The sequence below is a fragment of the Agelaius tricolor genome, unplaced genomic scaffold (genome assembly GCF_023055355.1).
Source record: "Agelaius tricolor isolate 1412-34295 unplaced genomic scaffold, bAgeTri1.0.p SCAF_3, whole genome shotgun sequence".
Lineage (NCBI taxonomy): Eukaryota > Metazoa > Chordata > Aves > Passeriformes > Icteridae > Agelaius > Agelaius tricolor.
Window position 1 is genome coordinate 43,262,206 of NW_027269263.1, and position 24,634 is coordinate 43,286,839.

General features: G+C 40.0%; 1 protein-coding gene across 4 annotated transcripts in view; it reads right to left on the reverse strand.

Annotated features, from left to right (window-relative positions):
* Positions 1–16,636: 16,636 nt before the first annotated feature.
* Positions 16,637–24,634, reverse strand: part of DOCK4 (dedicator of cytokinesis 4) — a 223,386-nt gene continuing 215,388 nt past the window's right edge. For all 4 annotated transcript variants that reach the window (XM_071423656.1, XM_071423654.1, XM_071423653.1 and 1 more), the window contains 3 exons: positions 23,742–23,855; positions 22,793–22,854; positions 16,637–19,753 (listed from right to left, as the gene is read on the reverse strand). In XM_071423656.1, coding sequence (XP_071279757.1) covers positions 19,328–19,753; positions 22,793–22,854; positions 23,742–23,855 — 602 coding nt within the window. In that variant the 3' untranslated portion in view covers positions 16,637–19,327. The remainder of the gene's footprint in view (positions 19,754–22,792; positions 22,855–23,741; positions 23,856–24,634) is intronic.

The following is a 24,634-nucleotide window of genomic DNA, read 5'->3' on the forward strand; positions in this document are numbered from 1 at the left end:
TTTATTTAGTTGTGGATAAAGTGAAATTTATCAAAGCTGATACTAAAACTATGAGCTGCAAATGATGCATTATCAATGTTTGCACCATTTCATTTTTTTTAATAAGTATTCTACAACAACTGCATTGGTACCCAAAAGTAAATGGCATGGTTTTTTGTTTTCAACTCTTAACAAGGAGGTACTGAAAATGTTTTGCTGCTTCTATGCTTTGATGCATCTGTGACTGAAATAAAGAAAAAAACGAGCCCTTTTTCCCACCTCTTTAATTACTTTTCAGTTGAGAGTACCACTAAAACATTCTTGGCAATACACAAAACTTTTGCACTACAATATCCTTTTAAAAGACTCTCAAGAGACTCAAACAGCAAGCTTTAAGCTAAAAACACATTTACTTCTGTTTCCTCCAGGTCAATTTCATTTTGCATTTTAAGAGTACAGAAAATCTATCGGAGATATTCAAGACCTGCTTTGAGTTAAAGTCCTTACATTTGCAAACACAACTATGTGTAGGGTATTTAAGGCATTTTTATCTTCCTCCATATAGTAAAGGAATGAATGTTTGAGTGGTGTTGAGTGTACTGCTCTGAGGGAGTGCGTTTTGGAGGAAAATACTGGGCCAGATCCAGCTGCCTCAGAGCACAGCAAAGGTGCAGTGAAAAAAGGGCACAGGTTCAAAAAGTCTGATTGCTTAATGGATATTGCAGATGAACACTTCATATAGTCCAGCTGTGGCTTGAAGAACTTATGGCCCAAGGGCAGCAATCAATGGTGTGGCACAAAAGAGGGCAATAAATCTTAAACTTGCTATTGTACTGGAAAAAATATGATTGCAGCATCTTCAGTATTGTATTATTGCACATCTCCATTTCATTACATGACTGGGAACCTAACTCCTGCTACCTTTGACCATAACATATTATTCATGTTATGCCTCATACACACTGAAACACAGTCCAGTCAGAATAAAGTAGATTTTGCTTAGTTAGTCAGGCAAGACACAGAGCACTAAAGAGGTCTCTAGTGAACTCTACATTAGGGAAAAAGAGAAGAATTAAAATACAAGAAATTTATTTTTTAAATGCTATCATAGGTCAGTGAAAATAGCATAGTCTTTGAAGGCCAGAAAATATATCAATGTTATATCAATAACTTACACTAGTCAAGCTAATCATCTTGTATTCCTCAAGGAACAGTTATTACACTCATATTTTTGCTTAGGAAAGTAGAAAACAAACATGATTTGCAAAGTCAAGAGTCTGTTATCAACATAGGTAAATTCTTGACATGCTCATTAAAGATTTTTCAGGTCAGATTTAATAATTAAAAAAAAAAAAAAAGAAAACAATGCTATTACAAGGAGAAAAAACATCTATTATAGACAGCCAAAGTTCTTGCAACAATTCCTAACATTCACCTCCCTGGTGTTTTGCTCACCCTTCGGTGTTTTCCACAGGTCTTTAGATGGTTTGGTTCGGTGTGATGGGAGTTGTTTGTTTGCTTTGTTACCCCTGCAACTGGCTTTTCCCAACCTTCCAGGTCAGTGTATTTTTAGCTGACCAACACTGACTTGTTTACAACCCTGAAGTTTCCAGTGTCATCTTGCGCCTCCTCTCACTCCTGTCATTCCAACACTGTAGTCCCCTGCATTGCTTATTATGATAAGGGCATAAACATTTAATTTTACCAACTGCTTATTACTATGTGTTATGATTGTATCCCAAGATTATATAAAATTACCAAAAAGTAAAACACAGAAACATAGTATATCTCCATTTGAAAGGGATCCATAAAAATCTTTGAGTCCAGCTCCCCAGTCCCCACAGGACTACCTAAAGCATGTGGCTAAGTTGTTTAGATGCCCTTGAATATTGTCAGGTTTGTGGCTGTGACCACTTCCCTGGAGAGCCTGTTCCAGTGACTGACCAGCCCTTCTGTGAAGAACCTTTTCCTTATGTCCAATCTGAACTTCCCCTTATCCAGATTCATTCCATTTCCTCACGTCCTTCTGGCTAGAACTGGTCACCAGTGTGGAAATCAGTACATTAGAGAAGTCCCTCCTGATCATTAAAAGATTGTTGTTATAGGTAAGCAAAGTAAAACAGTTGCAGGAATGCTAAAGCAAGCTCAACAAAGCCTGGCAAGTCCAGAAAATTTGCAAAATCAGTATATAGTCCTCCAGTATAAATGTTCTGCTGCTAGCCATAGCAATAATGTATTTACTGAGCCTGAGCTACTGGTCTGCATGGGTCCTAAGTATTTAGAAATGTGAAAGTAACTCATCCTAATATTACTTATTGCTTCATACTATTCAACATATTTAACCAATTTAGCATTCAATTCTCCTATGTAATGTGTAAATCCTTATCTTGCTTTTAAGTGCAGAGCTCACAAAGGTCAGTAGCAAAATCTAAATGTAGAGCAATCATTGTAGATTAATGATTATTAAATGCTTAGCATAAAGCAGACAACATTTAGCTTACTATTACATGCAGTACATTCTTTCAGTGTTGTCATATTTAAAGGCTTAAATTTACCTGTATTGGGTCTGTATTGAGTCAGTATTTCTGTGCTGTCCTTTCTTATTACAGAAGTTTTTTTTTCTTCTCCTATACGTGCACTTTAAAGGTATGTAATTAACTGGTTGCAAGTCATTAGGCAGTTGATGAAGGGTGAATGAGGTGCTGATTTGTTTTCTTTATTTACGTTTCCCATAATATTCTGATGAGAGCAGGATGTGAAGGCATTTTTACCCTTTGTATTATTCTTTGTTTCATCAGAGTAAGAAGTGGTTCGTGAAACCATTTGGAATTCCTCAAATTCCAGGAAACATTAGTGTTCAGGGAAGCATAAATCAAAAACACAGTAGGTGCCATATGGACACAGCATTGCTGTCCCTGACACAACCAGGTTAAGGAAGCGCTTTTTTCTAACCATAGCAGTGTATCTGACCACTCTCAGCCTGTTGTTTAATAATATGCTGGTTTTGAAGACCTAGACAATTCAGGAACTGTATCTTGTTTATTACTCAGTGCTCCCCTACCTATTAACTTTTAACCAGAGAGAATAATAATTGTGTGGGGCAACCCACCTTTCAACCAAGCAGTAGGGAGAGAGACATTTTAAGACTGTTTCATTACTGGGGTCTCACAAAGGCCCCCTTTGCCTACTCTCTGTCAAAGGTGTCTACCCTGGAGTGTTTGTAGCCACCTTTATTTTAACATTGTGTCTAACAAGCATAATAAATAGCTTGCACCATGAAAAGTCCATCCCCTTATGCATGTACCTTTGAAAACCTCTCTGAAAACCTCTCTGAAAAACCCCACCCTTAATTATAGTGTATTAAGTAAAATCAGCATGAGAGGTTTTCAGTGAGTGGGAGCTAAATTAGAGGTAGGGGAGCAGGCTGAGAACTACCAAGACAGAAAAAACTGAAAGAGCAGAGGCATGAAAAAATTAAACCGAGGCGTGCATGGTGGAGTGTATTGAAATGGCAAATAATAGTCTGGAGGAATTGGTAGGAGACAAGCAGGGGACAAGCAAGCAGAAACATAATACAAAGTGTGGATGAAAAGAAAGACAAATGGCAAAAACAAAGAGCTTTTTATAATAGGCAGTAACAATTAAGCTGTGTAATCACAAAATCCTGCTGTGACCGAGCTCCTGTGCAATTACTGAATGGACACATACCCCAAGCGCAACACTTTGAAGAGTATGGCAACACTTTCTGTCTCTTGTTTCCAACTCACCCCCTTCCCCCACCCCGTCAGCAGCAGATTGTGTGGGATCTTTGTTTTCTGCACGAGAGCCCGGTAAGCAGAACCTCCCTGCGAGCAAACCCAAGGCCAGAGGGGCAGCTGTAATTAGTTCCTAGTCAGCACCATTAGTTCCTAGTGGCACCATCAAATCGTTCTCAAAATGTTTTCTTTAGTAATGCTACACATAATTTTGTTCAATTTTTTTCCCATCTATTGTTACTTTAGAAAGTATAATACATTCTTTTCTAATCTATTTAAAACAAGTATGTGACACAATGTTACAGGAGAATAGTGGGTGTCACTGCTAGGGGCAATTGGCATCTCCATTTCCCTCTATTTAGTATTTATTTTGAGGACCTTATTATAGGTTGTTAGGCCACCATGTTCTGAGCACATCTTGTTTGCTAAAACAATTTTTACTTCTAATAGTATAGCCTGGGCTGAGTTAAAATGTTTTCTAAATTACATAAGCACCATCTGAATCCAGAATCTCCAAAGAACAACTAGCTGCAGTCCTTTTGAAATCTCCCATGGGAAAAATTCCTTCCAAACATGAAATTAGAGCCAATAAACAACTAAGGCATCAGATGCAGAATTGAGACACTTAAATCCAGAGTTATTGTCCAAACACTGCTGCTCAGCTATTGTATAACCTTGTGGATAATTCCTCATTTGACCTGCAAGTTCTTTGTGAATTCCTCCTTTTCTGCAAGCTACACTTGCACATACCTGAATCAGAGCACTGAACGGACAAGGCTTTTAAATCTGATATGAATTACCAGAGCATGACTTATACTTATCCCAAAGAATCAAAATTCTCAAAACATCTAACTTGCTTTAAAATAAGACCAATGTAGTTAGTGAAGTCTGCAGGGAAAGGGATTTTGATCCCAGTTTCCTCACTCAAATCTTTGGTTTCTTTCTGAAGCTCAGGAGTTTCTACGGTTAATCCATACATCCCAGATTGATTCCATGTACAAGAGAGATATTGACTGCTGTTGCTAAGATGTAAAAGAAAATGGTAGCTTAATGCTGTAATTTAAATAGGTCCCTATTCTTTCAGAGTGCTCAATGCCTATTCTAAAATTTCCTGCTGGACCTCAAGAGTTGAAGACAAAACGAGTAATTTCCAAAACCTGATCAGGTTGGCATAAAGTTTAGCTGTGGTACTTTGTAGGAGACAATTCTCAGCTGTACAGCTTAATTTCATACCTCTGAGTCATATTCATGTTGTTTGGATAGAAATTTTGAGTTATTAGGGACCTCCTTTGTAAAACACTCAGTCTGAAGGTTAATGAGTTTATATGAGGACACCTGAAATAACAACAATTATATGACTGAGTGGGACTGGGTTGCTTCTTACCACCTATTCTTTCAGTATCTCTACACACACACACATACATACATATATTTTTACCAGTAAAATTTCTGGGTGTAATTTACCCAGCCATTCATCTGTGTGACCACTTCTGTCCACACAACACATCTTGGTCTGTCCATTCTGCTGGAATTCTGTACCCTGGACAGACAAACTCCTTTGTGCCAGCCCCACCTAAGCTACAAAACAGAAACAGGCAAAGAAGACATGACAGAGTTATGGTTTTGGCTGACTTATCACTGTTTGTGTGCTGGTCATACCAGTAAAACACACTGTAGTTTTCAGGGGTACATAAATTAGTCAAATCTAATGCAGCCATTTTTTACTATAGTGCATTTCAGTTCTCATCAGTTGGCCTTGGAGCCACTTACTTGAGACCTGATGTAAGATTTTTCTTTCAGTGAGAAAAGGTCTCTCTTTAATTGCATACTTGATCATTTTAAAACATTTTAGAGACTCATTTTTTCAGGCCTTAATCTTGACATTCCTGCATGAACCACTAAAGCTGAAACTCAAATAAAACAGCCTCATCAGGAGCTAAAAATATGAAATTTAATGGTAGTAATTATGGAAAACAATGGAAATTATTCTGAAACTTTTCCCTGACTTCATTACATGTATGCATATATCCTCTTGCCTGAAGGCATTGCAGCACAGGTGTTTGGGTCTCTCATTAAAATGGATTTCAGTGATAGAATCCCCTTAAAAACAGTCATGTTTTTAATTTGCTTATATTTGTACATTCACAAGTAAGCTTACAGGGCCCATTTTCTTTTGCAAAACTCATCTCAGATGTCCATTAAAGTTCACATACATTGAAACTTTTAAGGCTAGGCAAAAAATAATTTGGAACTTCAAGATCAAAAGATTATCATCTGAATATAGTGTCTACTGGTTAGCATCCTAGAAAACTGAGAAAATACGTTCTGCTGTGGCCAGGTGAATTCTCAGCAAACCTGTCAATAAAAGGATAGAAATCCCTTGCAGGGAAACAAATGCTGTAATATACTCTGGGTTTATATACTTAGGGCTAGCTCTAGTACCAACTACAAGTTACCTAGCCTTTATGTTTCTGCCTTATCTCCTTCCCAGCCACAGGAATGCCTTGGCCTGATGGATGCATCCAGGGGCAGCTCGTTCTCAGAGTGGGGACTGGAAGCTTCTTGGTTTCCTCAGCCAATACTAAAGCTGCAGGACAGCTGTGGTTGGAGCAGCACCATTGGTAAGGCTTGTGTGCCTCAGTGCACTCAGGTGAGAGTCCCAAGTGCTGTTCCAAATCCTGCACCGAGGACAGGCACCTGCATGAGCTCTTTTAATGAGCTGTGTGCTGTGGTACTTTACTGCTGGTGGTGATACAGGTGATGTCTAATTCACTGAAATGTTCACCCAGGGAGATAAACAAGTTGTGAGAGCTGCTCTCTGACTCTGCTTCAGCAGGCAACTTTTAAATGAAGAATGAAATTATCTAGGCAGAATGCAGGCAGGTATGTCATCCCAGTGTTCTGCTCCCCCCAGAAACACACAAATTGAACTATGCTGTGTTTGACAATACAGCAAACTGCTGATCGTGTCACCTAAACAGAGAGAGCTGTACAAGGGGTGCTTTACCCTGTGCTGGGAACCTGTTAAGGAGAGCATTTTCATGTGCTGGGGAAGCTGTAGATGACAGAGTGCAGCAGAGTTTTTTCCAATGAGAGTAACTAGCACACCTCACATAGAACAACTGAGACAAAACAGGACGTGACAAGGAAGAACAAATGCACATCTTTATTCAGTTGGGTTTGATATTCATATGGGTTTAACTGGAAATGTGTCCCAGGCTCATTAACCAATATTTGCCACATTTAAAGTATATTGCATATAACATTAATACGTGTCTACTAACCTCAACATAATTAACAGTACATAATATTTAACATAAAATTTGGGAAGGGCCTACTACTGCAGGTTTGCCCCAAGTAGTCATATGGTCTCCACAACCTTAACGACATTATGATAGTCTCAACAATGTTCAAACATTTTCCTGGAAACTGCATATGGATGGACCCCTGACCAGCTGAGTGCTTTAACCATGGGACTACTGTGTGAAAGAGGAGGTACTGCCTCTCCTGGTCACATTTGGTTGGTTTCTCCATTCTAGGAGGAATGCCATGGGAACTATTAGGTTGAGCACTGCAGACCTGCATGTGAGCTAGCATGCTAAGCTACTTGCATAGTGCTGACAGCAACACACTTGGCTACAGAAGTTTGAAAACCTAGAGAATGCTAAATGCAAAGGTATACATTCATACAGACTTTTAAGTATCAACAAAGAAGAGTGAGGTCAGGCCTTGTACTTTTGGATTTCTTATTTGAAAACTTTCAATGACTATATATACCAGGTGCTAGTAAAATTCATATATCCCTTCAAATGTATTGCATTCAATATAGTGTGTATAATAGGTAAATTCAATAGCTCTCTCCAGGTTAGACTGTTCTGTTCTAAATTGCAGTGCTGTAAATACAAGTAACTGAACTGAATCTGCCTCTCAAACCTCTTTTTAAAAATCAGATCGAGATAACTGACCCCAGTTTTGTATCTAGGCCACAGCATGAACTATTTCTTCTAAAGAGGTAGTTTGCATAAGAAATGCATAATTTTACAGATTTTCCAGGTGCTTGAGACCTAGATTTTTAAGAAGAAAGGGGAAATACCAACCTCTGAAACATTAAATGTGAACTTTCAACCTTATAACATACAGTAAAATATTTATTCTTAAAAAAGAATAGTGCGTGTCTTGTGCCTTAAAATAATTTGCAAACACTAAAAAGTCAAAAGCCTAGAAAAACATATTCCATAAATACGACTACAGATTATCAAAGCACCATGAATATTTTGTGCAGTTAGTATGATGATGGTAAAGCATCTTTATACATCTTGGTTGAAAAGTGAGACAATATATCCACTTGTTTTGTGTCAGGTATGAATCACATTTTCATATGATGCACAGAGATCATGGCATGAACTAAGATTAAATATCAGAATAAAATTCCTGTATTTTCTGGGTAAGACTGTAAATCACATGCACTGAGCCCCATTACAACTGCAATTGGGAGACACTAAAATATAAGGAAGCAGCTCTGCAAGGGAAAATTCTGTGTGTGAGGGCAAATATACATTAAAGGTAATAATTCTAAAAGGTTGGTCTTTTAGGCATTAGAATATATAGGTTGGTAACTTTAGGGGGTGTGTTTTTGTGTTCCGTTGCATTGCATGGGAATGGAAGTTTTCTCAATTTGGGACTGAAGAGGTAAAAGACTATTTATTTTGCTCTTCCAAACTGGAAATAAGTACTCTGACATCTGCACAACAGAATCCAGATAAATCCAAACTTTTGCTTTCACAAAGCTACTCTGATAATCATTCAGAGTCATAAAACATGTTTTTCCAGTAATGTTGTGTGTAATATTCAGTTGTAATTTATTGAATTTGATGAATTTAGTACACTAATTGTGCTTTTAAATTTATCAATTTACTTAAGATTTTTTATTTGATGGGGTTTTTCCAAACACATGAGAAGTGTGTATTTTATTACATGCCACATTGATCTCGTTTATTTCTGACAGTTTAGAAAGAATGTGAATGCCTTTGTTTTGCTTTTTTTCTAACTGTATGCTGTATATTAGCACATGTTTTTAAAATTCTAATATGTAGCATCACTTGACTTCAAAACACGTTACAGAAGTACAACACAGCTATGTAGTAATTGCAATTTTATGCTTCAATTCTCTACCACATCCCTGCATTTCAAGATTAGTCTATTGAAGATGATTGCCTCTGAACCATCTGATTGTAGATGGTTTACAGAGCTTTCACTTTCACCCCAAGTATTTACCCGATCATATACACTTTTTTCATACTCTTGTTAGATACACTAATCTTGCAGGAAGGAGCTTAAATAAAATTATGTTGGTTGTAATCTGCCAAAAGCAAAAATATTTTAGTCTTGAAGTTTAAATATTTTGTTCCCATTCTATGAAGAATTCCAATTATACACAGAACTTAGCGGGTATGCCCAATTGCATAATGCATAAGCTTACCCAAAACTCCTCTTATTAATAAACCACTGTATTTAAAACATACTTTAGCCTGAAGAGATAAACCAAAGCAAAAGGTGAGAACATAAGAGCTGGAAAACATAACTTAAAATTTATTTTTGATTAAATAATTTTATAAGGTCATTGAATTCATCATCATCTATTCTATGACACATCCTCTTAATACCTTTATTATCCACCACCAGTCTTCTATTTATTCTGAATATATTTTGAAAAAGATTAGAAAAGAGTCCCTTTACAATTCATTTGTGCAAAAGCATATCCCTTTCAAAGAACTCTACATCTTTTTGACCTGACTATTACCTCCAATATTTTTGTTTTGGTGCCGAGAACTCACACAACAATGCACTCAATAACCTGTTTGCCCAAGAGCAGCTTCTGCTGTGGAGTCAGTATTTCTGATATGTTGTTTATTCACCTATTTTCTGACTCTACTATGCCATGATTTCCAGCTGGAAATATGCTTAAGGGTGGGAACCTGCCCTTTTCCTTGCATTGTGCTGTCCTGAGGCATCATTGAACAGCATGTAGTGAAATGCAGGCAAAGCAGGGGAGGCAGAGTGCTCAGTCTTCTCCTGACTGCTGTATGACCTCGTCAATACGTTGCTCTACAGGCAGAGAGTACAAGACACGTACAGAACACCCAAGAAGGAGCCACAGCAGTTTGTCTGCCCCAGATAAAAATAAAAACAACCGCAGCAATACCCTTTGTGAAGTGCTATTGACTGATTTGGAACCAGGCTGAGGATTCAACAGCGAGATTAAAAAACTGTCATTTTCTGCCATTGTTAAGTAAATTACTTTTAGTGCTGCTAAACACATTATACAAGGACAGCACGGCATGATGCTTTCTTGCCCATAAGATACTGCCTGACTGGAAACACTCGCACACATTTCAAAGCACCACTTCTAAATTGGCTCCTCAAAAGAAAGATGGGGAGGCAGACAAAATTAGCCTTCTGGGGAGTGCGGTGCCCAGAGGCACCCTGGCCATTCGCTGAGGAAAGAACCCAGAGCTGCTAGATGGGAGATTCTCGAGTGCCTGCCGCGCCCTCCGGCCCGAGGCGAGCCGCACAAGCCGCGGGCCGCCTCCTTCCCGGGCGCCCGCGCTTGGGCCGTGCCATGCCTGTGCCTGTCACAGCACATGCCACAAGATATATCGCAGTTGAGACGGCCACGATACACAGAATATCGCCACACAATATCAGAAAGCTTTAAGCATCCCCATACAGAACAACACCATACCACACCAGGAGGCATCGAGCGTCTATTCTTTATTGCTCTTCAGTCCAACCTTTTATACCCTTCATCGTACATGCCTTGCACCCGTGTGCCCTCTGTATCCTGGTCAGTGCACCTCGGCACTCCATGTCCCTTCAATGCTGTTCACCTGTCCTGCACAGCTGTAGCTCATTGGGGATGAGGCTTGGCTGCAGCCCCACTCCCAGTTACCACAAAGTGTCTGCCTACATGTGCCTGTGCCTTGCCGGGCCGGGCCGTGCCGTGTGTGGCGCCCCCGGTGACGCCCCGCGCGTGCAGCCGGCCGTTGTGGCGCCGCAGGTTCTGTGGGTGCCCGGAGCGGGCGCTCAGAGCTGCCCAGCCCGCTGGGGAGCCGCAGCGCGTCCCACGCTGGCAGCACTGCCCGTCCCTGCCGCCCTCTCGGGGGATCCAGACCGCCGCCACTGCGCGGGGCGACCTTGTCTGCCGTGTGCCGAGCGCCTGTCCTCATTATTTCCCTTGCCCTGGTCCTGAGGCCCTGGTCCTTGCCCTCATGCTCATCCACAGCCGGGGCCCGGCAGCCGCGCCCAGCAGGCCGTGTCGGGGCACACGCTGCAGCAGGGAGCTCTCCAGTAGGAAGCAGCAGCAGCAGCGGCCAGGCGGTAGCAGCCCTTCAGGGCAGCCCTGTACTGCCACCACCGGTGCCTCGGAGCTCAGTGAGCAGCTCCAGGACAGGCTGCACCGCGCGGCTGCCCGCGGCGAGCAGGCCTGGCTGAGGCGGTGGTGCTGGTACCTGAAGAGACTGGGACAAACTGGACGAGACTTGTTTTAAAGCATGTTCGTACTGTGCTGTGTGCTGCAGATTGACTGGTGGAGCAGCAGAACAGAAATTCCATTTTGGCATCTGGCATAGTAGCAGGTGCCAACAGTTCTGATGGCATAGGAGGGATGAGTGGGCTGGTCTTCCGAAGGGACAAGACAGAGTAGCTGGGGAATTGCCCTGAAGTCCAGCACAGCATCCTTGGAGCGATCATCAGACTTCCAGATAACTACATAAAAGGTTTGTTATAGTTTGAAACTTGTCAGCATTACGTCAACAATAAATTCATAATACAGTTTAAATGAAGTTTTTTCTCTAGTTCAGGTAGACTCCTGTCTCTTGACTTTTTTTTTTTTTTTGTAGAAACCAAGGTAGAAATCAGGAATAAACCTGTGGTTTCCAGGGCAAATTTGTGTTAATATAGCTGCAATATTTATTCATTTATGTATAATCAGTGTTTCTAGAACAAAGGGTTACAATCCTGTGTTTCACAACAGACAAAGCTAGACCGAAACAGCAAACTTGGCAGATGTTTTGTCAGCCCAGCATACCTTCACAGAACAGCTTTCCATTTTGCCAGCAGCCACAGCTTTGGTTCCTTTTGTCACCCAACCAAAGCAACTCACCTCAGCAATTATCATTTGCTGATTAGTTTCAGTTACGCAATCACAGCTGAGATTTTGGCAGCCTGTTCTGGAACAGATTTATTAACAATGATCAATTATGACCAGGTGGAATTTGTGACAGATTATTTTTTTTTTTATTGTTGCTTGACAATATATGGGAAGTCTCCGATTAGATAAATGCAGTTAATGAGCTGACCCTGCCATCTGCTGTCATTTCTGCTGCTGCTTCCATGGTTTAGTGCCTGCTCAGAGTCTCCCAGGTCACTCCCTCTCCTTCAGCTCAGCATGGAATACAAATCTTTCTAATGAGCCCACACAGTGTTGAGGATTTGTCATTCATGCTGTGCCTGGTTTCATGTAGCACAACTGCTGAAAGCTTCACTTGCAAGATGGGCTGGTGTTATCTTCAGTAAAAATAGCACTGAACCAGAAAAGGCTCACTGAGAGAATTTGCAAAATCCACCAAGTTTCCCAGTTACCAAGATAAATAAGTGTAGAGTTGGTGAGAATGATAAATAGCAATTTTGTCATTCAGTTCAACATTTTGATTGTTTCTGTGTACTTTACACAGCTGCAGCTGTTGCAGGTAAGACAATTGTGTGCCATACTGTGACAGCTAGTTATGATACTCAATGCACCACAAGTATATCACTGCTGCAGCAATATGGACACCAAAGAGAGGGCAGCATTCCATGGTGCCCATCCATGTCCACACCTCACTGTGCCTGAGGCACATACAGCAGCACACCTCCCACAGCAAGATGGAACTCACCCATTTTTCGTCCTTGTGCATTGGTGCGAGGGGCCCACAGTGAACTGAATTTTAGCCTTTGAAGGTATGAGTTAAAGAACTACCTAGAGGACATAGATGTTCTTCTCTGAACATGGAACATAGAGTGGCCTGGGTTGGAAGGGACTGTAATTGCCTTGTTACAACCTCCCATGCTGTGGGCAGGGACACCTTCCACTAGATCACATTTCTCTAAGCCCCATCCAACCTGGCCTTGAACACTTCCAGGGATGGGGCATCCACAAAATCTCTGAGCAACTTGTTCCAGTGCTTCACCACCCTCACAGAGAGGAAAGAATTTCTTCCTGACATGTAATCTAAACCTACTCTTTTTTAGTTGGAAGCTGTTGCCCCTTGTCCATGACTACCTCTGGTGGTGCACTGACCAGTCTTGTCTTATTTCTGCTGTCCTACCCTGTCACAGGACTGAAGAAAAATAAACAAAACCCTGAAAACCATTTTCTTTGGGTACAAGACAAATATCGTAATTCAAATCTACACAAACACCAGAGAAAACCATTTCCCAGCATTATCTCACACAGAGGGAAAAACCCAGTAAAGCATGCAGTGAAAATACAGTACTTCTCAAAATGCAGCAAAGATTCCAGAAGTCAAAATTGATCTTTATGGCCTGAAAACCAATTTTCTATCTTTTTTTTATCCCTGCTTGCTCCTCTGTAGCCCCTGTCTGCATGTTCAAAGTAGCAGGTTATGACTTGCTTTGATTTTGCTTGCTTATCATCATGCAGCTCAGGTTTTACAGCTATAAAAAGTCCACTGAATTATAGCTTCAGGGGGATTGACAAGATGTGCTTTAGTTCTGAGACAGAGCTTGGAGGGGGAACTGTAGATGGAGGAAAACTCTCCTTGGCAACATAAAAAGCCTCTGTCCAGTGTGCACAATCTTCCCTTGCTGAACTTAATGGCCTGAGAAGAGCACAGCACAGTAATATTTTGTTGCTTCAACTCCTAATACACTAGCTCAAAAAAAAGTTGAGTTTATTGATATGTTTTGTTCCTTGTAAAGTGTTTTGTGCTCATGTTAGAAAGTTTTATTTTTTTCAGATGGGACCAAATTCATTAGGTTCCAGCTGCTTTCACCCAAGTCCTCTTGGACACATGCCATTTCTAAAACCTTGGTATGAATCTTCAGATTAATTCTACTGGGTGTTGTGTTGTATCACATCCTTGGATTTACCACAGCACTGTACTTAAAAAGGTGAACTGAATATCTCAAAAAGAAGCACAGAGGTCAGGCTGCATCAGACTCTGCTCCAGCACACCTACAGCAAGCCCTCCTCTCACAATACAAGGCAAAAAGAGACTGGCATGGGAGTTCAGATGGACCGCTGCCTCTCCAGGGCATATTCAGAGTATAAGGGCAAATCATTGCATAAGTTACATCCCTTAAATGTAATGTGGCCCAAAGACCCAGAGGAATGATCTGTCAAATCAACTTAGGCTCAAAGTGTAGATTCAGCATTTCTTCCCTGCCCCTACCCATGCTCAGCAACCCTAAAATAAAACTTACACACTGCCTCCACCCTGCCTGTCTACCTGGCATTACTTTCTCCATGAAAAGATCAGGAACTAAGGCAAAAGATTCCCAGTTTTAGGACACACTGGGACTGAGCCTCCCCCTTTAGCAGAGCCTGTTGGACATTACCTACATCCCACCTCCTGATTTTAGTAAATTACTTTAGTCCCTGTCCTTGAGCTATTGCTCTACCTGTGAACACAAACTCCTTGGAGAATAGCTTTATGGGTAAACTTCCCCCTCAGCTTTTGTTCCCAAAGCCCTTGCTTATAAGTCCCCCCTGGGAACAGTTGATGTGCTGCATCCCATTCAGGCTGTGCTTTTGAAATATTCCCCACAGGAAAGTCAGAAGTAGCTCCTTGCTGATGGTCTTTCTTTTGAAAAGCAAGAGGAAACACTTCAAGGGAAGTCAGTGAGGTCAACAAAAACCAGCAGCAATAGTAGTCTCTTATAAATAAGCAAGAATGTAATGCAGAGAGTTTTTCTGTAGAATTTTCCAGAAGTAAAATAAACTGGAATACAGAAGTGGATTTAGTTCCCATAGCAAATCAATGATGTAAAACATTTAAATATTTAACCAAAATTTCAGCAGCTTATGAGCTATCAGATAAGCTATTTACTATGAAATTTTGACATTAATTTGCTCCCTAAAATACTGAGATGTTAATTGCAAAATGCACTGCATCAGTTACGCACCATGGGTTAAGAAAGTAACTGTTTAGCAGAGAAATATTTGAGTATTTTTTTGGTCTTTGCTGTTTAGAAACTCTTTGCCTTTGCAACTCATGGCAGTCAGTCTTCTCTATCCTCTGGTTCACCACAGCAAAAGAGAAAAAACCCCACTGCAAGGCCTTTGTAAAATAAAAACACCTCTGTTTTGTCAGGATTTCAGCTTCCCTTCAGCTCATCCAGTAGTTAAGCTGGTATTGCATTACACTACAAAATACCCTAAAGAAATGTACTCGGTGCTTCAGTTTCAGGTAACATTTCAGTTTCTCCCACCACATCTCCTGGCTGAGTCAAAACAGACTTGGATGAATTGTCAGGCCATCAAGGGTTTTGCCTAAGTTTTATTTGCACCTTTTTTTTTTTTTTTTCTTTTCCCCAGCTGTTGACCTTCTTTTCCCTTCTTCTAACAGTCTTCCTGGGATGAATATCAGTCATTAAAGAGGAGATCTGAACTATGTTCTTAACACAAGTTCTAACCTAGGTAAGTTTGCCCAGCTTTTCCTGGAAGACTGCATCCCCACTGAAGTCTGACAGCCCTCAGCCTGTCAAAAGAGAAACATTAAGTTCCTTCCTAAGCAATCATTTTTTAAAAATATATTTAATGTTATTTCTTCAGCAGCCTTATTTTACCACGCATGAAGAATCCCTAACCTGTGCTTATTGCACACATGAGATATGCAGCTCTAAAACTTTGCTATTGCTGAGATTTGAATAGTTTAGCTATTTAATTCCCAATGGTTTTGGTTGTTTTTCTTTTTTTTTGTTAATGTTATCCAAACTAATCATTCTAGTTTCTTCTATGAAGTATATGTCAAAAGTTGAATTAAAATGTCAAAGAGAAGGTAAAGACAAATTAATATGAAAAGGGCTTTCTCCCACATAAAAAGTTCAAGGTGAGAATCTCAAGGATCCAATGACAACCATCCTTCCACAATATCCCACCAGATAGGACTTTGCCCTTTGGCCAGCATATGTCAGGGTTCTGCCTGAATCATCAGAAATTCCAGCAACCAGCAGAGTTCTGGAGCAAAGATCTGAATCTGTCAGCACCTGGGTTTACTGAAACAATGCTGCTACATGCCTCACTGACCACAGTTACATTCAAAACAAGATGCTTTTCATCATTTATACCTCAGGCACTGACTCCTGCCTATTAGTACGTTTTTGCTCTGTCATTGTTCTTTTTGCAGGTGCTATTTTGCTGGACAATGAGTGAACAGGAAGAATGGTCAGGCAGGTGGGCAAGGTGCCACTCTCATGTAGAAGATTTTCACTATACCCTGTTTCACATGAGCAGGAGCATAACTGCACTGCCCTGAAACCTTTACCAAGAGGGGTAATTTCAGCTTTTGTGCTTCTTTCAGGGCACAGCAACTGGCCTGAGACATCATAACTGAGTTCACTCACACTACAGAGCTCTTATGCCATCATGAGAACCAGTCTGAACTGTGTCATTTCAAAGCCAGGCAGCCGAGTTTGAGGATGTTTCTCTGGCATCCCACGGACTCCAGCATCTCAAATATGGTACTTGAATACAAGATTATGTCACCTATTATGAACACACTGGCTAACATTCAAGCTATTGAGAAGTAAGAGCAACTTGTTCCCATTGGTCTTCCTGTATGAGCTTCTGAATTACTCACCATCATCCAGAAAGCGGTAAAATTATATTTATGACTACTACATAAAATTCAAACAAGACCTTTATTTACATTAGGTTTTCAAGCAGTGGGTGTTGCAACATACATAACAAAATTTCATACTACGTTTTTTATAGGTAATCAGGTTGAAAAACTGATCTACAGAATCAATTTGTCAAAACTGGCTAAGCAGAAAATGTGTTAACTCGGCTTAAGAGTACCCTGTCAATTTTACATCATTTTCTATTGTTTAGAGTATTTCTGATGTCCTGGTTATAAAAACAGAATGCTCATGCACGTTAATTTACAGTGAACTCTCTAGTAAATTTTACATTCTTCACTTGTTCAGAAGAGCATATCAATACTCTCCCCACCTTGTCTCACAAAGCAAGTATGAGTCCAAATAGGGAAAAAACTCAGGAGATTTTTAACAAAAACACCAAAAAAAAAAGAAAAAAAAAGATTTAGCAAGACAAGGAGTCAGAACTTTCATTCTGTGACTAAGTGAATTAGAATCTCTCATTCTGTAGAAAAAAAGTTGTACTGTAAAGATTAAGCAAGTTCTTTTATTTCATACTAGCATTACGGAGCAACCAATATGAGTGTCTAGGTAAACAGAGACTTTGTGAAATGTTTTGCTGCAAAGCTGACCAGTAATGCACACAAATGATAAAGTCATCAACTCTGCTTATTGCCAGAAATAAAAAAAAAAAAGGCTTCAGGAGCAAATAACACTGATTCATACTGTACTGTGCTCAAGCACTAGTAAACAAAATCTATTAAATTACATGGGTGGAAAAAAAATCCAGAGCAGCTTTGTTATCTTACTTGTGACACCTTATTTAAATTTCAGGCATTACTTCTTTATATCAGCATAAATATGTAGCCTTCTACAGGTTTTATGATGTGGTTACAGACATAAAAATGTTATAGTAGAAAGCAAGAGCTAGTTCAAGGAATTCCAGACTTTGAAATCAGCAAGATACAAAGCTAAAATTCATATGTTCCTTTTCAAGTTATGAATACTTTCACTAAAACATAAATATTTTAACATATATTATTTTTTCTGACATTCAAAATTGTAAAGTCAATATGGCAGAATTATTGTTAAAAGCACATATTTACAAATATTCTTTTTTCCATACATAAAGTATTTGGCATAATTATAACAATCTTACTGCATACACAACTGTTTGCTTCTTTTTCACATAATGGTACACTCCTTATTAAAATTTACCAATTATGTACAAAAATACTTGAACATTTATTATAGAAAACTTCTATAACTACTGTCAACAGCTTGTAACTGCTGAAGGTTTAATTGAGAGAATATAAAAAAGTGGTCACTTTCTTCCAGTTAAACTATCAACAAATCAAACACAGCTAAGATCAACATGAGCTTCCCAACAAAAGAGGGAGAATATTTTTAACAATATGATTTAAAATGCAGTTCACACATCTGTTCCCAAGCACATTTAAACAGTCAATAAAAGAAAGAGGATACAAAACATACATACAGAAGGTGCTTTTTTTTTCTTTTCCCTCCACATTCCTATGTCTTGGCATTAGCTTTCCAGAGCTCTTCAGATGCCAGTCACTAAAATACAACCTAAGGCCAAACACCATTCTCAACAATAAAGATGATGGTGATGAACTCAAGCTAAAAAGCAAATCAAAAGCTTGGCTCCAATGGCTCATACACATCCAAGGAACTGTTCAGAATTTTTGCTAGATTTTTACAAAATTATTAATGACCTTTGCAATTAGCTTTTGAAATATATGGATTATATATGGATAAACCAGCCATTTCTATTTTTAAAAATTGGCTTATTTAGTGAATTGCCTTGATAATAGTGAGTACTGACTCTTGTACACAAGTTAAAGGAACAATTGAGTTGTACCTATTTCATATACAGATTGTATTTTAGGGTGAACTTTCAAGAACAGCAGAGAGCATTCACTAGAAAACTCCTAGCTTTAAAAAAACCCCAAAACTAAAACAACAACAACAAAAAAATACATTAACCAGAAGAATAAAAGTAAATGCACCTCGAAAAGAAAAGGGATGTGTCAGGTACATACACAAATGGCACAAAACTTTTTCGGGATTCACCAGAATGGTGCTGTATGCTGAATGAGATACAGGTATTTTTCCATCTTAAAAGTAACATAAGCCAAGTGTGTGTTTCAAAAATTCCAAACCACATTCTTACAACAGTCCTCTGCTGTATAACTTGCATTTTATCTCAGTTTTGCCACATACATTTGAAATGACCAACCTGTTCATCAGGTAAGAGAAACAACTTTCAGCCTACTTGCAGAAACATCCTAGTCTACAGACTACTTTGTTAGAAAGCGTGCATTTTTCTCTAGTAGTAAAGATCCAGTCAGTATATTCTGCATTTTGTAAGAAGCATTCAGCTAACTCAGATGAGAGTTGTAGGGTTTTAGATTTTTCAAATAAAAATAAAGTACAAATAAAAGCATTTATCAGTATTCACCACCATGAAATTTTAAAAAAATCCTCTCATTCATGCTTCCTGTAATATCTGGCAACCTAAATTAGTAATTTCATTTCAAATGTGCAACATAATATTAATAAGCATTTTGAAATTACTCAAAAGAAAAGGCGGACAAAATATTAAAGTGCCTAACTAAATTACTTTTACCATTTTTAAAAAATATTATTTCTTAAACAGTAACGAATGTGTTGCAATTAAATATAAAAGTGGCTTCTCATAGCTGAGAGACTTTGCGGGGCAGAGGCCTGGGCCGGGGAACCTGCTCAGTCCTCCTGCTGCTGTTTTCCAGGTTGTTTGGCCGAACCAGCTGTGGCTTGGGCGGCAGTGCCGGGGGGTCTGCGGCGGGCGGGATGGAGAGGCTGTGAGGTAGAGGAACGGGGCGTTTCAAAGTCCGCTCATACACGCTGTAAGGTGGTGGGGTTTTGCTTTCTTTTCTCACAGGTTCCTCAGAAATGCTGTAGCTTGGGACAGTCACTGCTGGTTCGCTGCCTTGGCTTTCAAAGCCTGATGTTTCTGATGTGCTACATCGGCTGAGCGAAGAGATGCCGCTGCTGTAACTCCCTGACAGCGCCGGGGAGTTGGATATGAGCCCCGAGGAATGATACTCCACTGGAGATGGTGTGAATGATTGCACAGACCCCTGCTCAAAAGAAAGGGCAGAAGAAGAATTTACCTGGCACCCAGGAGGGAGAGTGTTTCTCTGCTCTGACTGAAAACATACATAGGTACAGTGCACGTAACTCTGAGCTTTGATAAACAGAAATGGTTGTGTCCCTGTTTAATCAAGACCTGGTAAGACACTGATAAAAAGCTCATTTCAGTAGTGCCTGGGAACACCTTAGATAGTGGACACGCTAGTAATTCATATAAGTGGAAATAAAACTGCTTTTAGATGTTATCTCACTATCATAATACCCTGGAAAAATCTGGAAGTCTTCAGAATACAGCCTTAATTTTCCCAGCTGGAAGTAGAATGCATCACTGGGCACAGGGCATACCTGGGGGTATCCTGCCCCCTAACGCCAAAGCCCAGCTACTGCTGCTACTGCAGGCTCTCATATCCCAAATTCAGTTTCCAAAGCTTTTCCTCACAGCTTTTAGTGCATTGTCATGCAGTGAAAAGTGAACTTACATCATGGCATCGTTTCTGAGGGTACCATAAAAACAGTGTCGGGGGAGTAGCACAAAGCAGATATCAAGGTAAGAGCCACTGCTGGGTGTCAGCCCCCTTCTCTGCTGTTCCTGATCCCATTTGGGGCAGCAGCAGAATGGCAGGAGATTACAGCATCACCACCCTTCCTCTTCCCCATCACCCAGGTGTTCCCTAGACATACAAACACAACACACCACGTGTGCCTCAGGGACAAGGGCCATATGGAGGGCACAGGTGGCCAGAGGCTGCGCCAGCAGCCTCACAGATCAGTGAGGGATGGTGAGGGACCAGGAGCTGAGGGCCCAAGCAGCAACAACAGTGCTGATGACAAATAAAAGGCATGGACAATAAAGGCCTACCTAAAACCACTGAGCGGTTCTAGTCCAGTGAAGCAACTTCAACTGAAAATTGTCAAAGGTTAGCCCACACTTTCCAAGTTAAAATTTTTTTGCAATGTATCTACTTATGACTGGAGTCATCTGAGACAATCCTGACTTATTGGTCTCAAGCCTCAGGCTAAAAAAGGGATGGAGAAATTAAAATAAAGACAAATTTCTCACTCCCATTCTTGTTAGACTGGTTGATGCTCAGTTGCTCAGCTTGAGGTGAGAGTGGGAGCCATGCAACAAGGGATGGGAGTGGAGGAGGAGAGGGGCAGGGGTGTACAGAGCTGGCTGCACTGACTTTATGTGTTGAGATAATTTTAGTTATCCATCTAAGACTGGATCCACAGAGCACTGAAATCAATGGAGAAAAAAAATTTCATTTATATCAGTGGGTTTTGTTCTAAGATGGTTTTCTCTGGTAGCTCACTGTTAGAAGAAAGGCTAAAATCTGAGCCCTGTGTGTTGCTGTGGAAAAGCGAAGTGAGTTTTATTTAAAGCTCAACACCTGGTGAAGACATTTCAGACTTTCTCTGGAGCCTGTTTAACTACTCATTTCATGTTCCATTCCTCTGTATGTGAGGAAGCTCCAACTGCACTCTTACTCCCACAAACACCCACGGTCAAGGCTTTCAAATAAATTATCTATTTGGCTCCAGTTCCAAGAACACTGGACACTTGGAGTACGTGATCACATATAAGATTTAGGGCCTTTGCTTTTGTCATTCAGAACAATGGCAAATATGTAAAGCCTGCATGGGTAAGCACTTAGTTCTGGTAAAACAGCATAGACTACTTTTACCAGTAGCAATAACAGTCTAGACACCAAAACAGTCTGGAAATTCATGGATGCTCAAAGTGAGATCCAACACTTCTCAGAAGCATTTTGGGCCAGCATTGCTCTTCCAAGCAATGGAAGAGCATTTGTAAAATGCTTAAATTCTGTCCAGACCTATAGAAGAAGAATGTTAGGACAAGCTTCAAACATCCCTAAGAATCATCAGTGGTCACGCCAGTATGTGTCCATTAAGGATGAAAAGGAAGGGTCACTCATCTTTGGACAAGATCCTAATGTTCTAAAGAGCTTCCTAGGAAGCAATTAGGGCAAAACTTGGGATTGGTGCTCACTTCAGCAGAATGGTAATAGGACTATGGGGCACTCTGATGGTCAGCAGAATTGGTTTGTTATGAATTTGGACCACTGTGCAGACACAAATTGTAATGTTACAGGCTTATGGGAAGGCAAACAGGACAATGAGTGTAGACTTGTAACTAGGGACCTCAAGGGGAAAATAGATACTTTGGGGTGCTGGTCTCCTCCTCAGGCAATGTGTATCTCTGCAGTATTAGTTGGGCATTGGGTTGCTGAGGAGTTACTTTGGCAGGGCTGCTTCCCTCTCTCTTTGCATCTGAGTGCCTGAAACACCAGTCATGCTCCTTTCTATTTGCTCTCCTTCCATGTTGTTGACTCTTATATTTCTACCTGCAGAATCATCTCTGCTTCAATGGGGTGACAGAGGCTATCCCCAAGACCAATGACAGGCACTCAGCCAGCACCAGGGTTCGCCTGGAATAAAGCAGGCTGCATATTTGTGTGCTCCAGTGCTGTGGAAAACACAGATTTCCCAGTCAAGTTTTCCAGAAAAAAAGCAGGTAACAATATGTGGGTACCAACACATGCAAACATCTTGAAATAGAAATGAAATCTGCTCTTTTTAGCCTGGATCTTAAATTATTTTGGATGTTTAACTACCAGAGAAGAGCCAGTGCTTATTCACAGCCTATGCTTAATGTGTCCTACTGGCAGATGTCAAACTACTTGCATCTTCTTACAACCGCCCTGGATGATCCTGCAGAGGAAAATGGGTATTAAAATGATTGAAGCAGGAAATACTCTCTAACGAGCCCTCTAATCTAACAGCTCTGAATGCTGGAACAATAAAACCAATGGGTTGCACAACAGGTTTTCCTGGCACCTCCCCTTCTTCCATGCTGGAGACAGAATATTGGTTTTTGTACAGTAAATGATAAGAAAAAAGAAAACATAATATAATCCCAAATAATGCACATTAAATATATACCATCTACCCCACAACACATAAGATCTGTTTCACAAAGGCAATTCACTGCAATAAGACAGTACCTTCATTGGTGATCTCCCAGCAGGAGAAGGGGAAACGGAGGCTATGTGTCTTGCTGGTGATGCTGTAAAGGTAGAAAGATTTCAGTGCACTTGTGGCATTAGAATTTTCACTAAGAAATCTTTTTAAGTGGATAGTAGATCATTTGATACATAAACATAATCTCTAGTTCTCTTGGTCGATGGCTGTAAATAGTTTTAGAGGTTGTTTATTTTGCTTTGTTCTCTGGATTATCTTGCAGTGCAACCAAGTATAAAAAATTTCTGCATCTGCCTTTTTTGACAAATTTTATATCACTTTAAATTGATTTAGAATCTACTAAATGATACCAAGTTAAAAAAAGAGTCAATATAACAACTTTTCCCTTTTTGTTCTTAAGAAATATATTATGTATTTGCAAGTCAAATAAAGAAAATAGAAAATACATAATATACTTTTATCAAACATTTACCTCCAAATATACTAGAAACGTGACTGGACAAACTCAGAGGCTTAAGTATAATACACAAAATGTTTACTCGCAACAATTATATTTATAGTATCACTTTCCTTTAAAAGGAAATTAATCTTTTGAAAGGCAAAATGATTATAGTAACTGATGTACTTTCATGAATGCTGTGCATTTTCTGGCCACTAAAATTCTTAGTGGTTAATGATCATTTCTGATTGCTAACCTCCAATTATCATAAAATCAAAAGACTAAATTTGATCATCCTTCCTCATACTAACATGAACTGTCTGAAACTGCTCATTCATTAGTGAAGAGGCAGAGTATTGGAAACTGCAGAGAACATTAATGAGATGAAAATACCCACAGAGGCAGTTCTACAGCCTTTCATGTAAGAAATCAAATAATAAGTTAACCTGCCCAAGAAGTTAAACATCAAACAGAGTGGAAAGAATCTAAGCCCTCGAGTACTGGAGCTTTACCTGAGATGTCCATTAACTCACCAGTCTGTGCAGGTCTTGGTGGTACAGGAGGAGATATAAGCTTTCCACTTTCTGATGTGTTTCTGGCTTCCTTCCCACTGTCCAGGCTCCAGCTGCTGGGGGTGGTGTTTACAGCTGGAAGAGAATGAAAAAACTGTCATAGGCATCAACACTTCCAGTTCTCTGACTTGCTTTTATCCATGAGTGTAAAAACAGACAGAATGCAAACGACTAACAACATCTGCACTTAAAAAGCCCTTAAAGAGCAGCCATCAATGTCATGGATGCCTGATGGATGCACCTGGCCCTTGGGTCAGTTTGTGACCAGCAGTGGCAGCCATCAACAGCAGCAGCAGCTGAGATCGCACTCTGGTGCGCTGCAAATCCAGCTGCAAAGGGAGATAAGCTTGAAGCCTTTTAATATAATCAGTTTATCTTTGCACCAGACTCCTATTTAGAGGTTTCCAGGCAGAAGGGAATAGACTATTCATAAATTGTTCCCATTAACTCATTTTATATACAGAAGGCAGTAGGGAAAGGAACTCTCCAAATTCCTATCGACCTCCTTCTTAAAGCTTTCTGTGCTAACATTCCTGTGTTGCCTGCATAGACTACAAATCCAGAATTGAGAGAAGGTGGAAAGAAGGGTGCAAAACGTAGGGAGTAAAAGTTGGAAGAAATTGAAATTGTCTGACAGCAAAAAATATCAAATTAAGAAATCATTATGGACTGAGAAAATTTCTGTACACTTTGTGTCTGTGGTCAAGGATCTCTGCTTGATTATGTAAATTGACTACCACCTTGCCATGCATAAAAGTGGGTGTTTTCTTTGTCTGTTACCCTGATCAGATTCTATGATTTTAACTGAATGATCCCATAAGATCTGGAACATCTTCCTTGATAGAATTGGATTA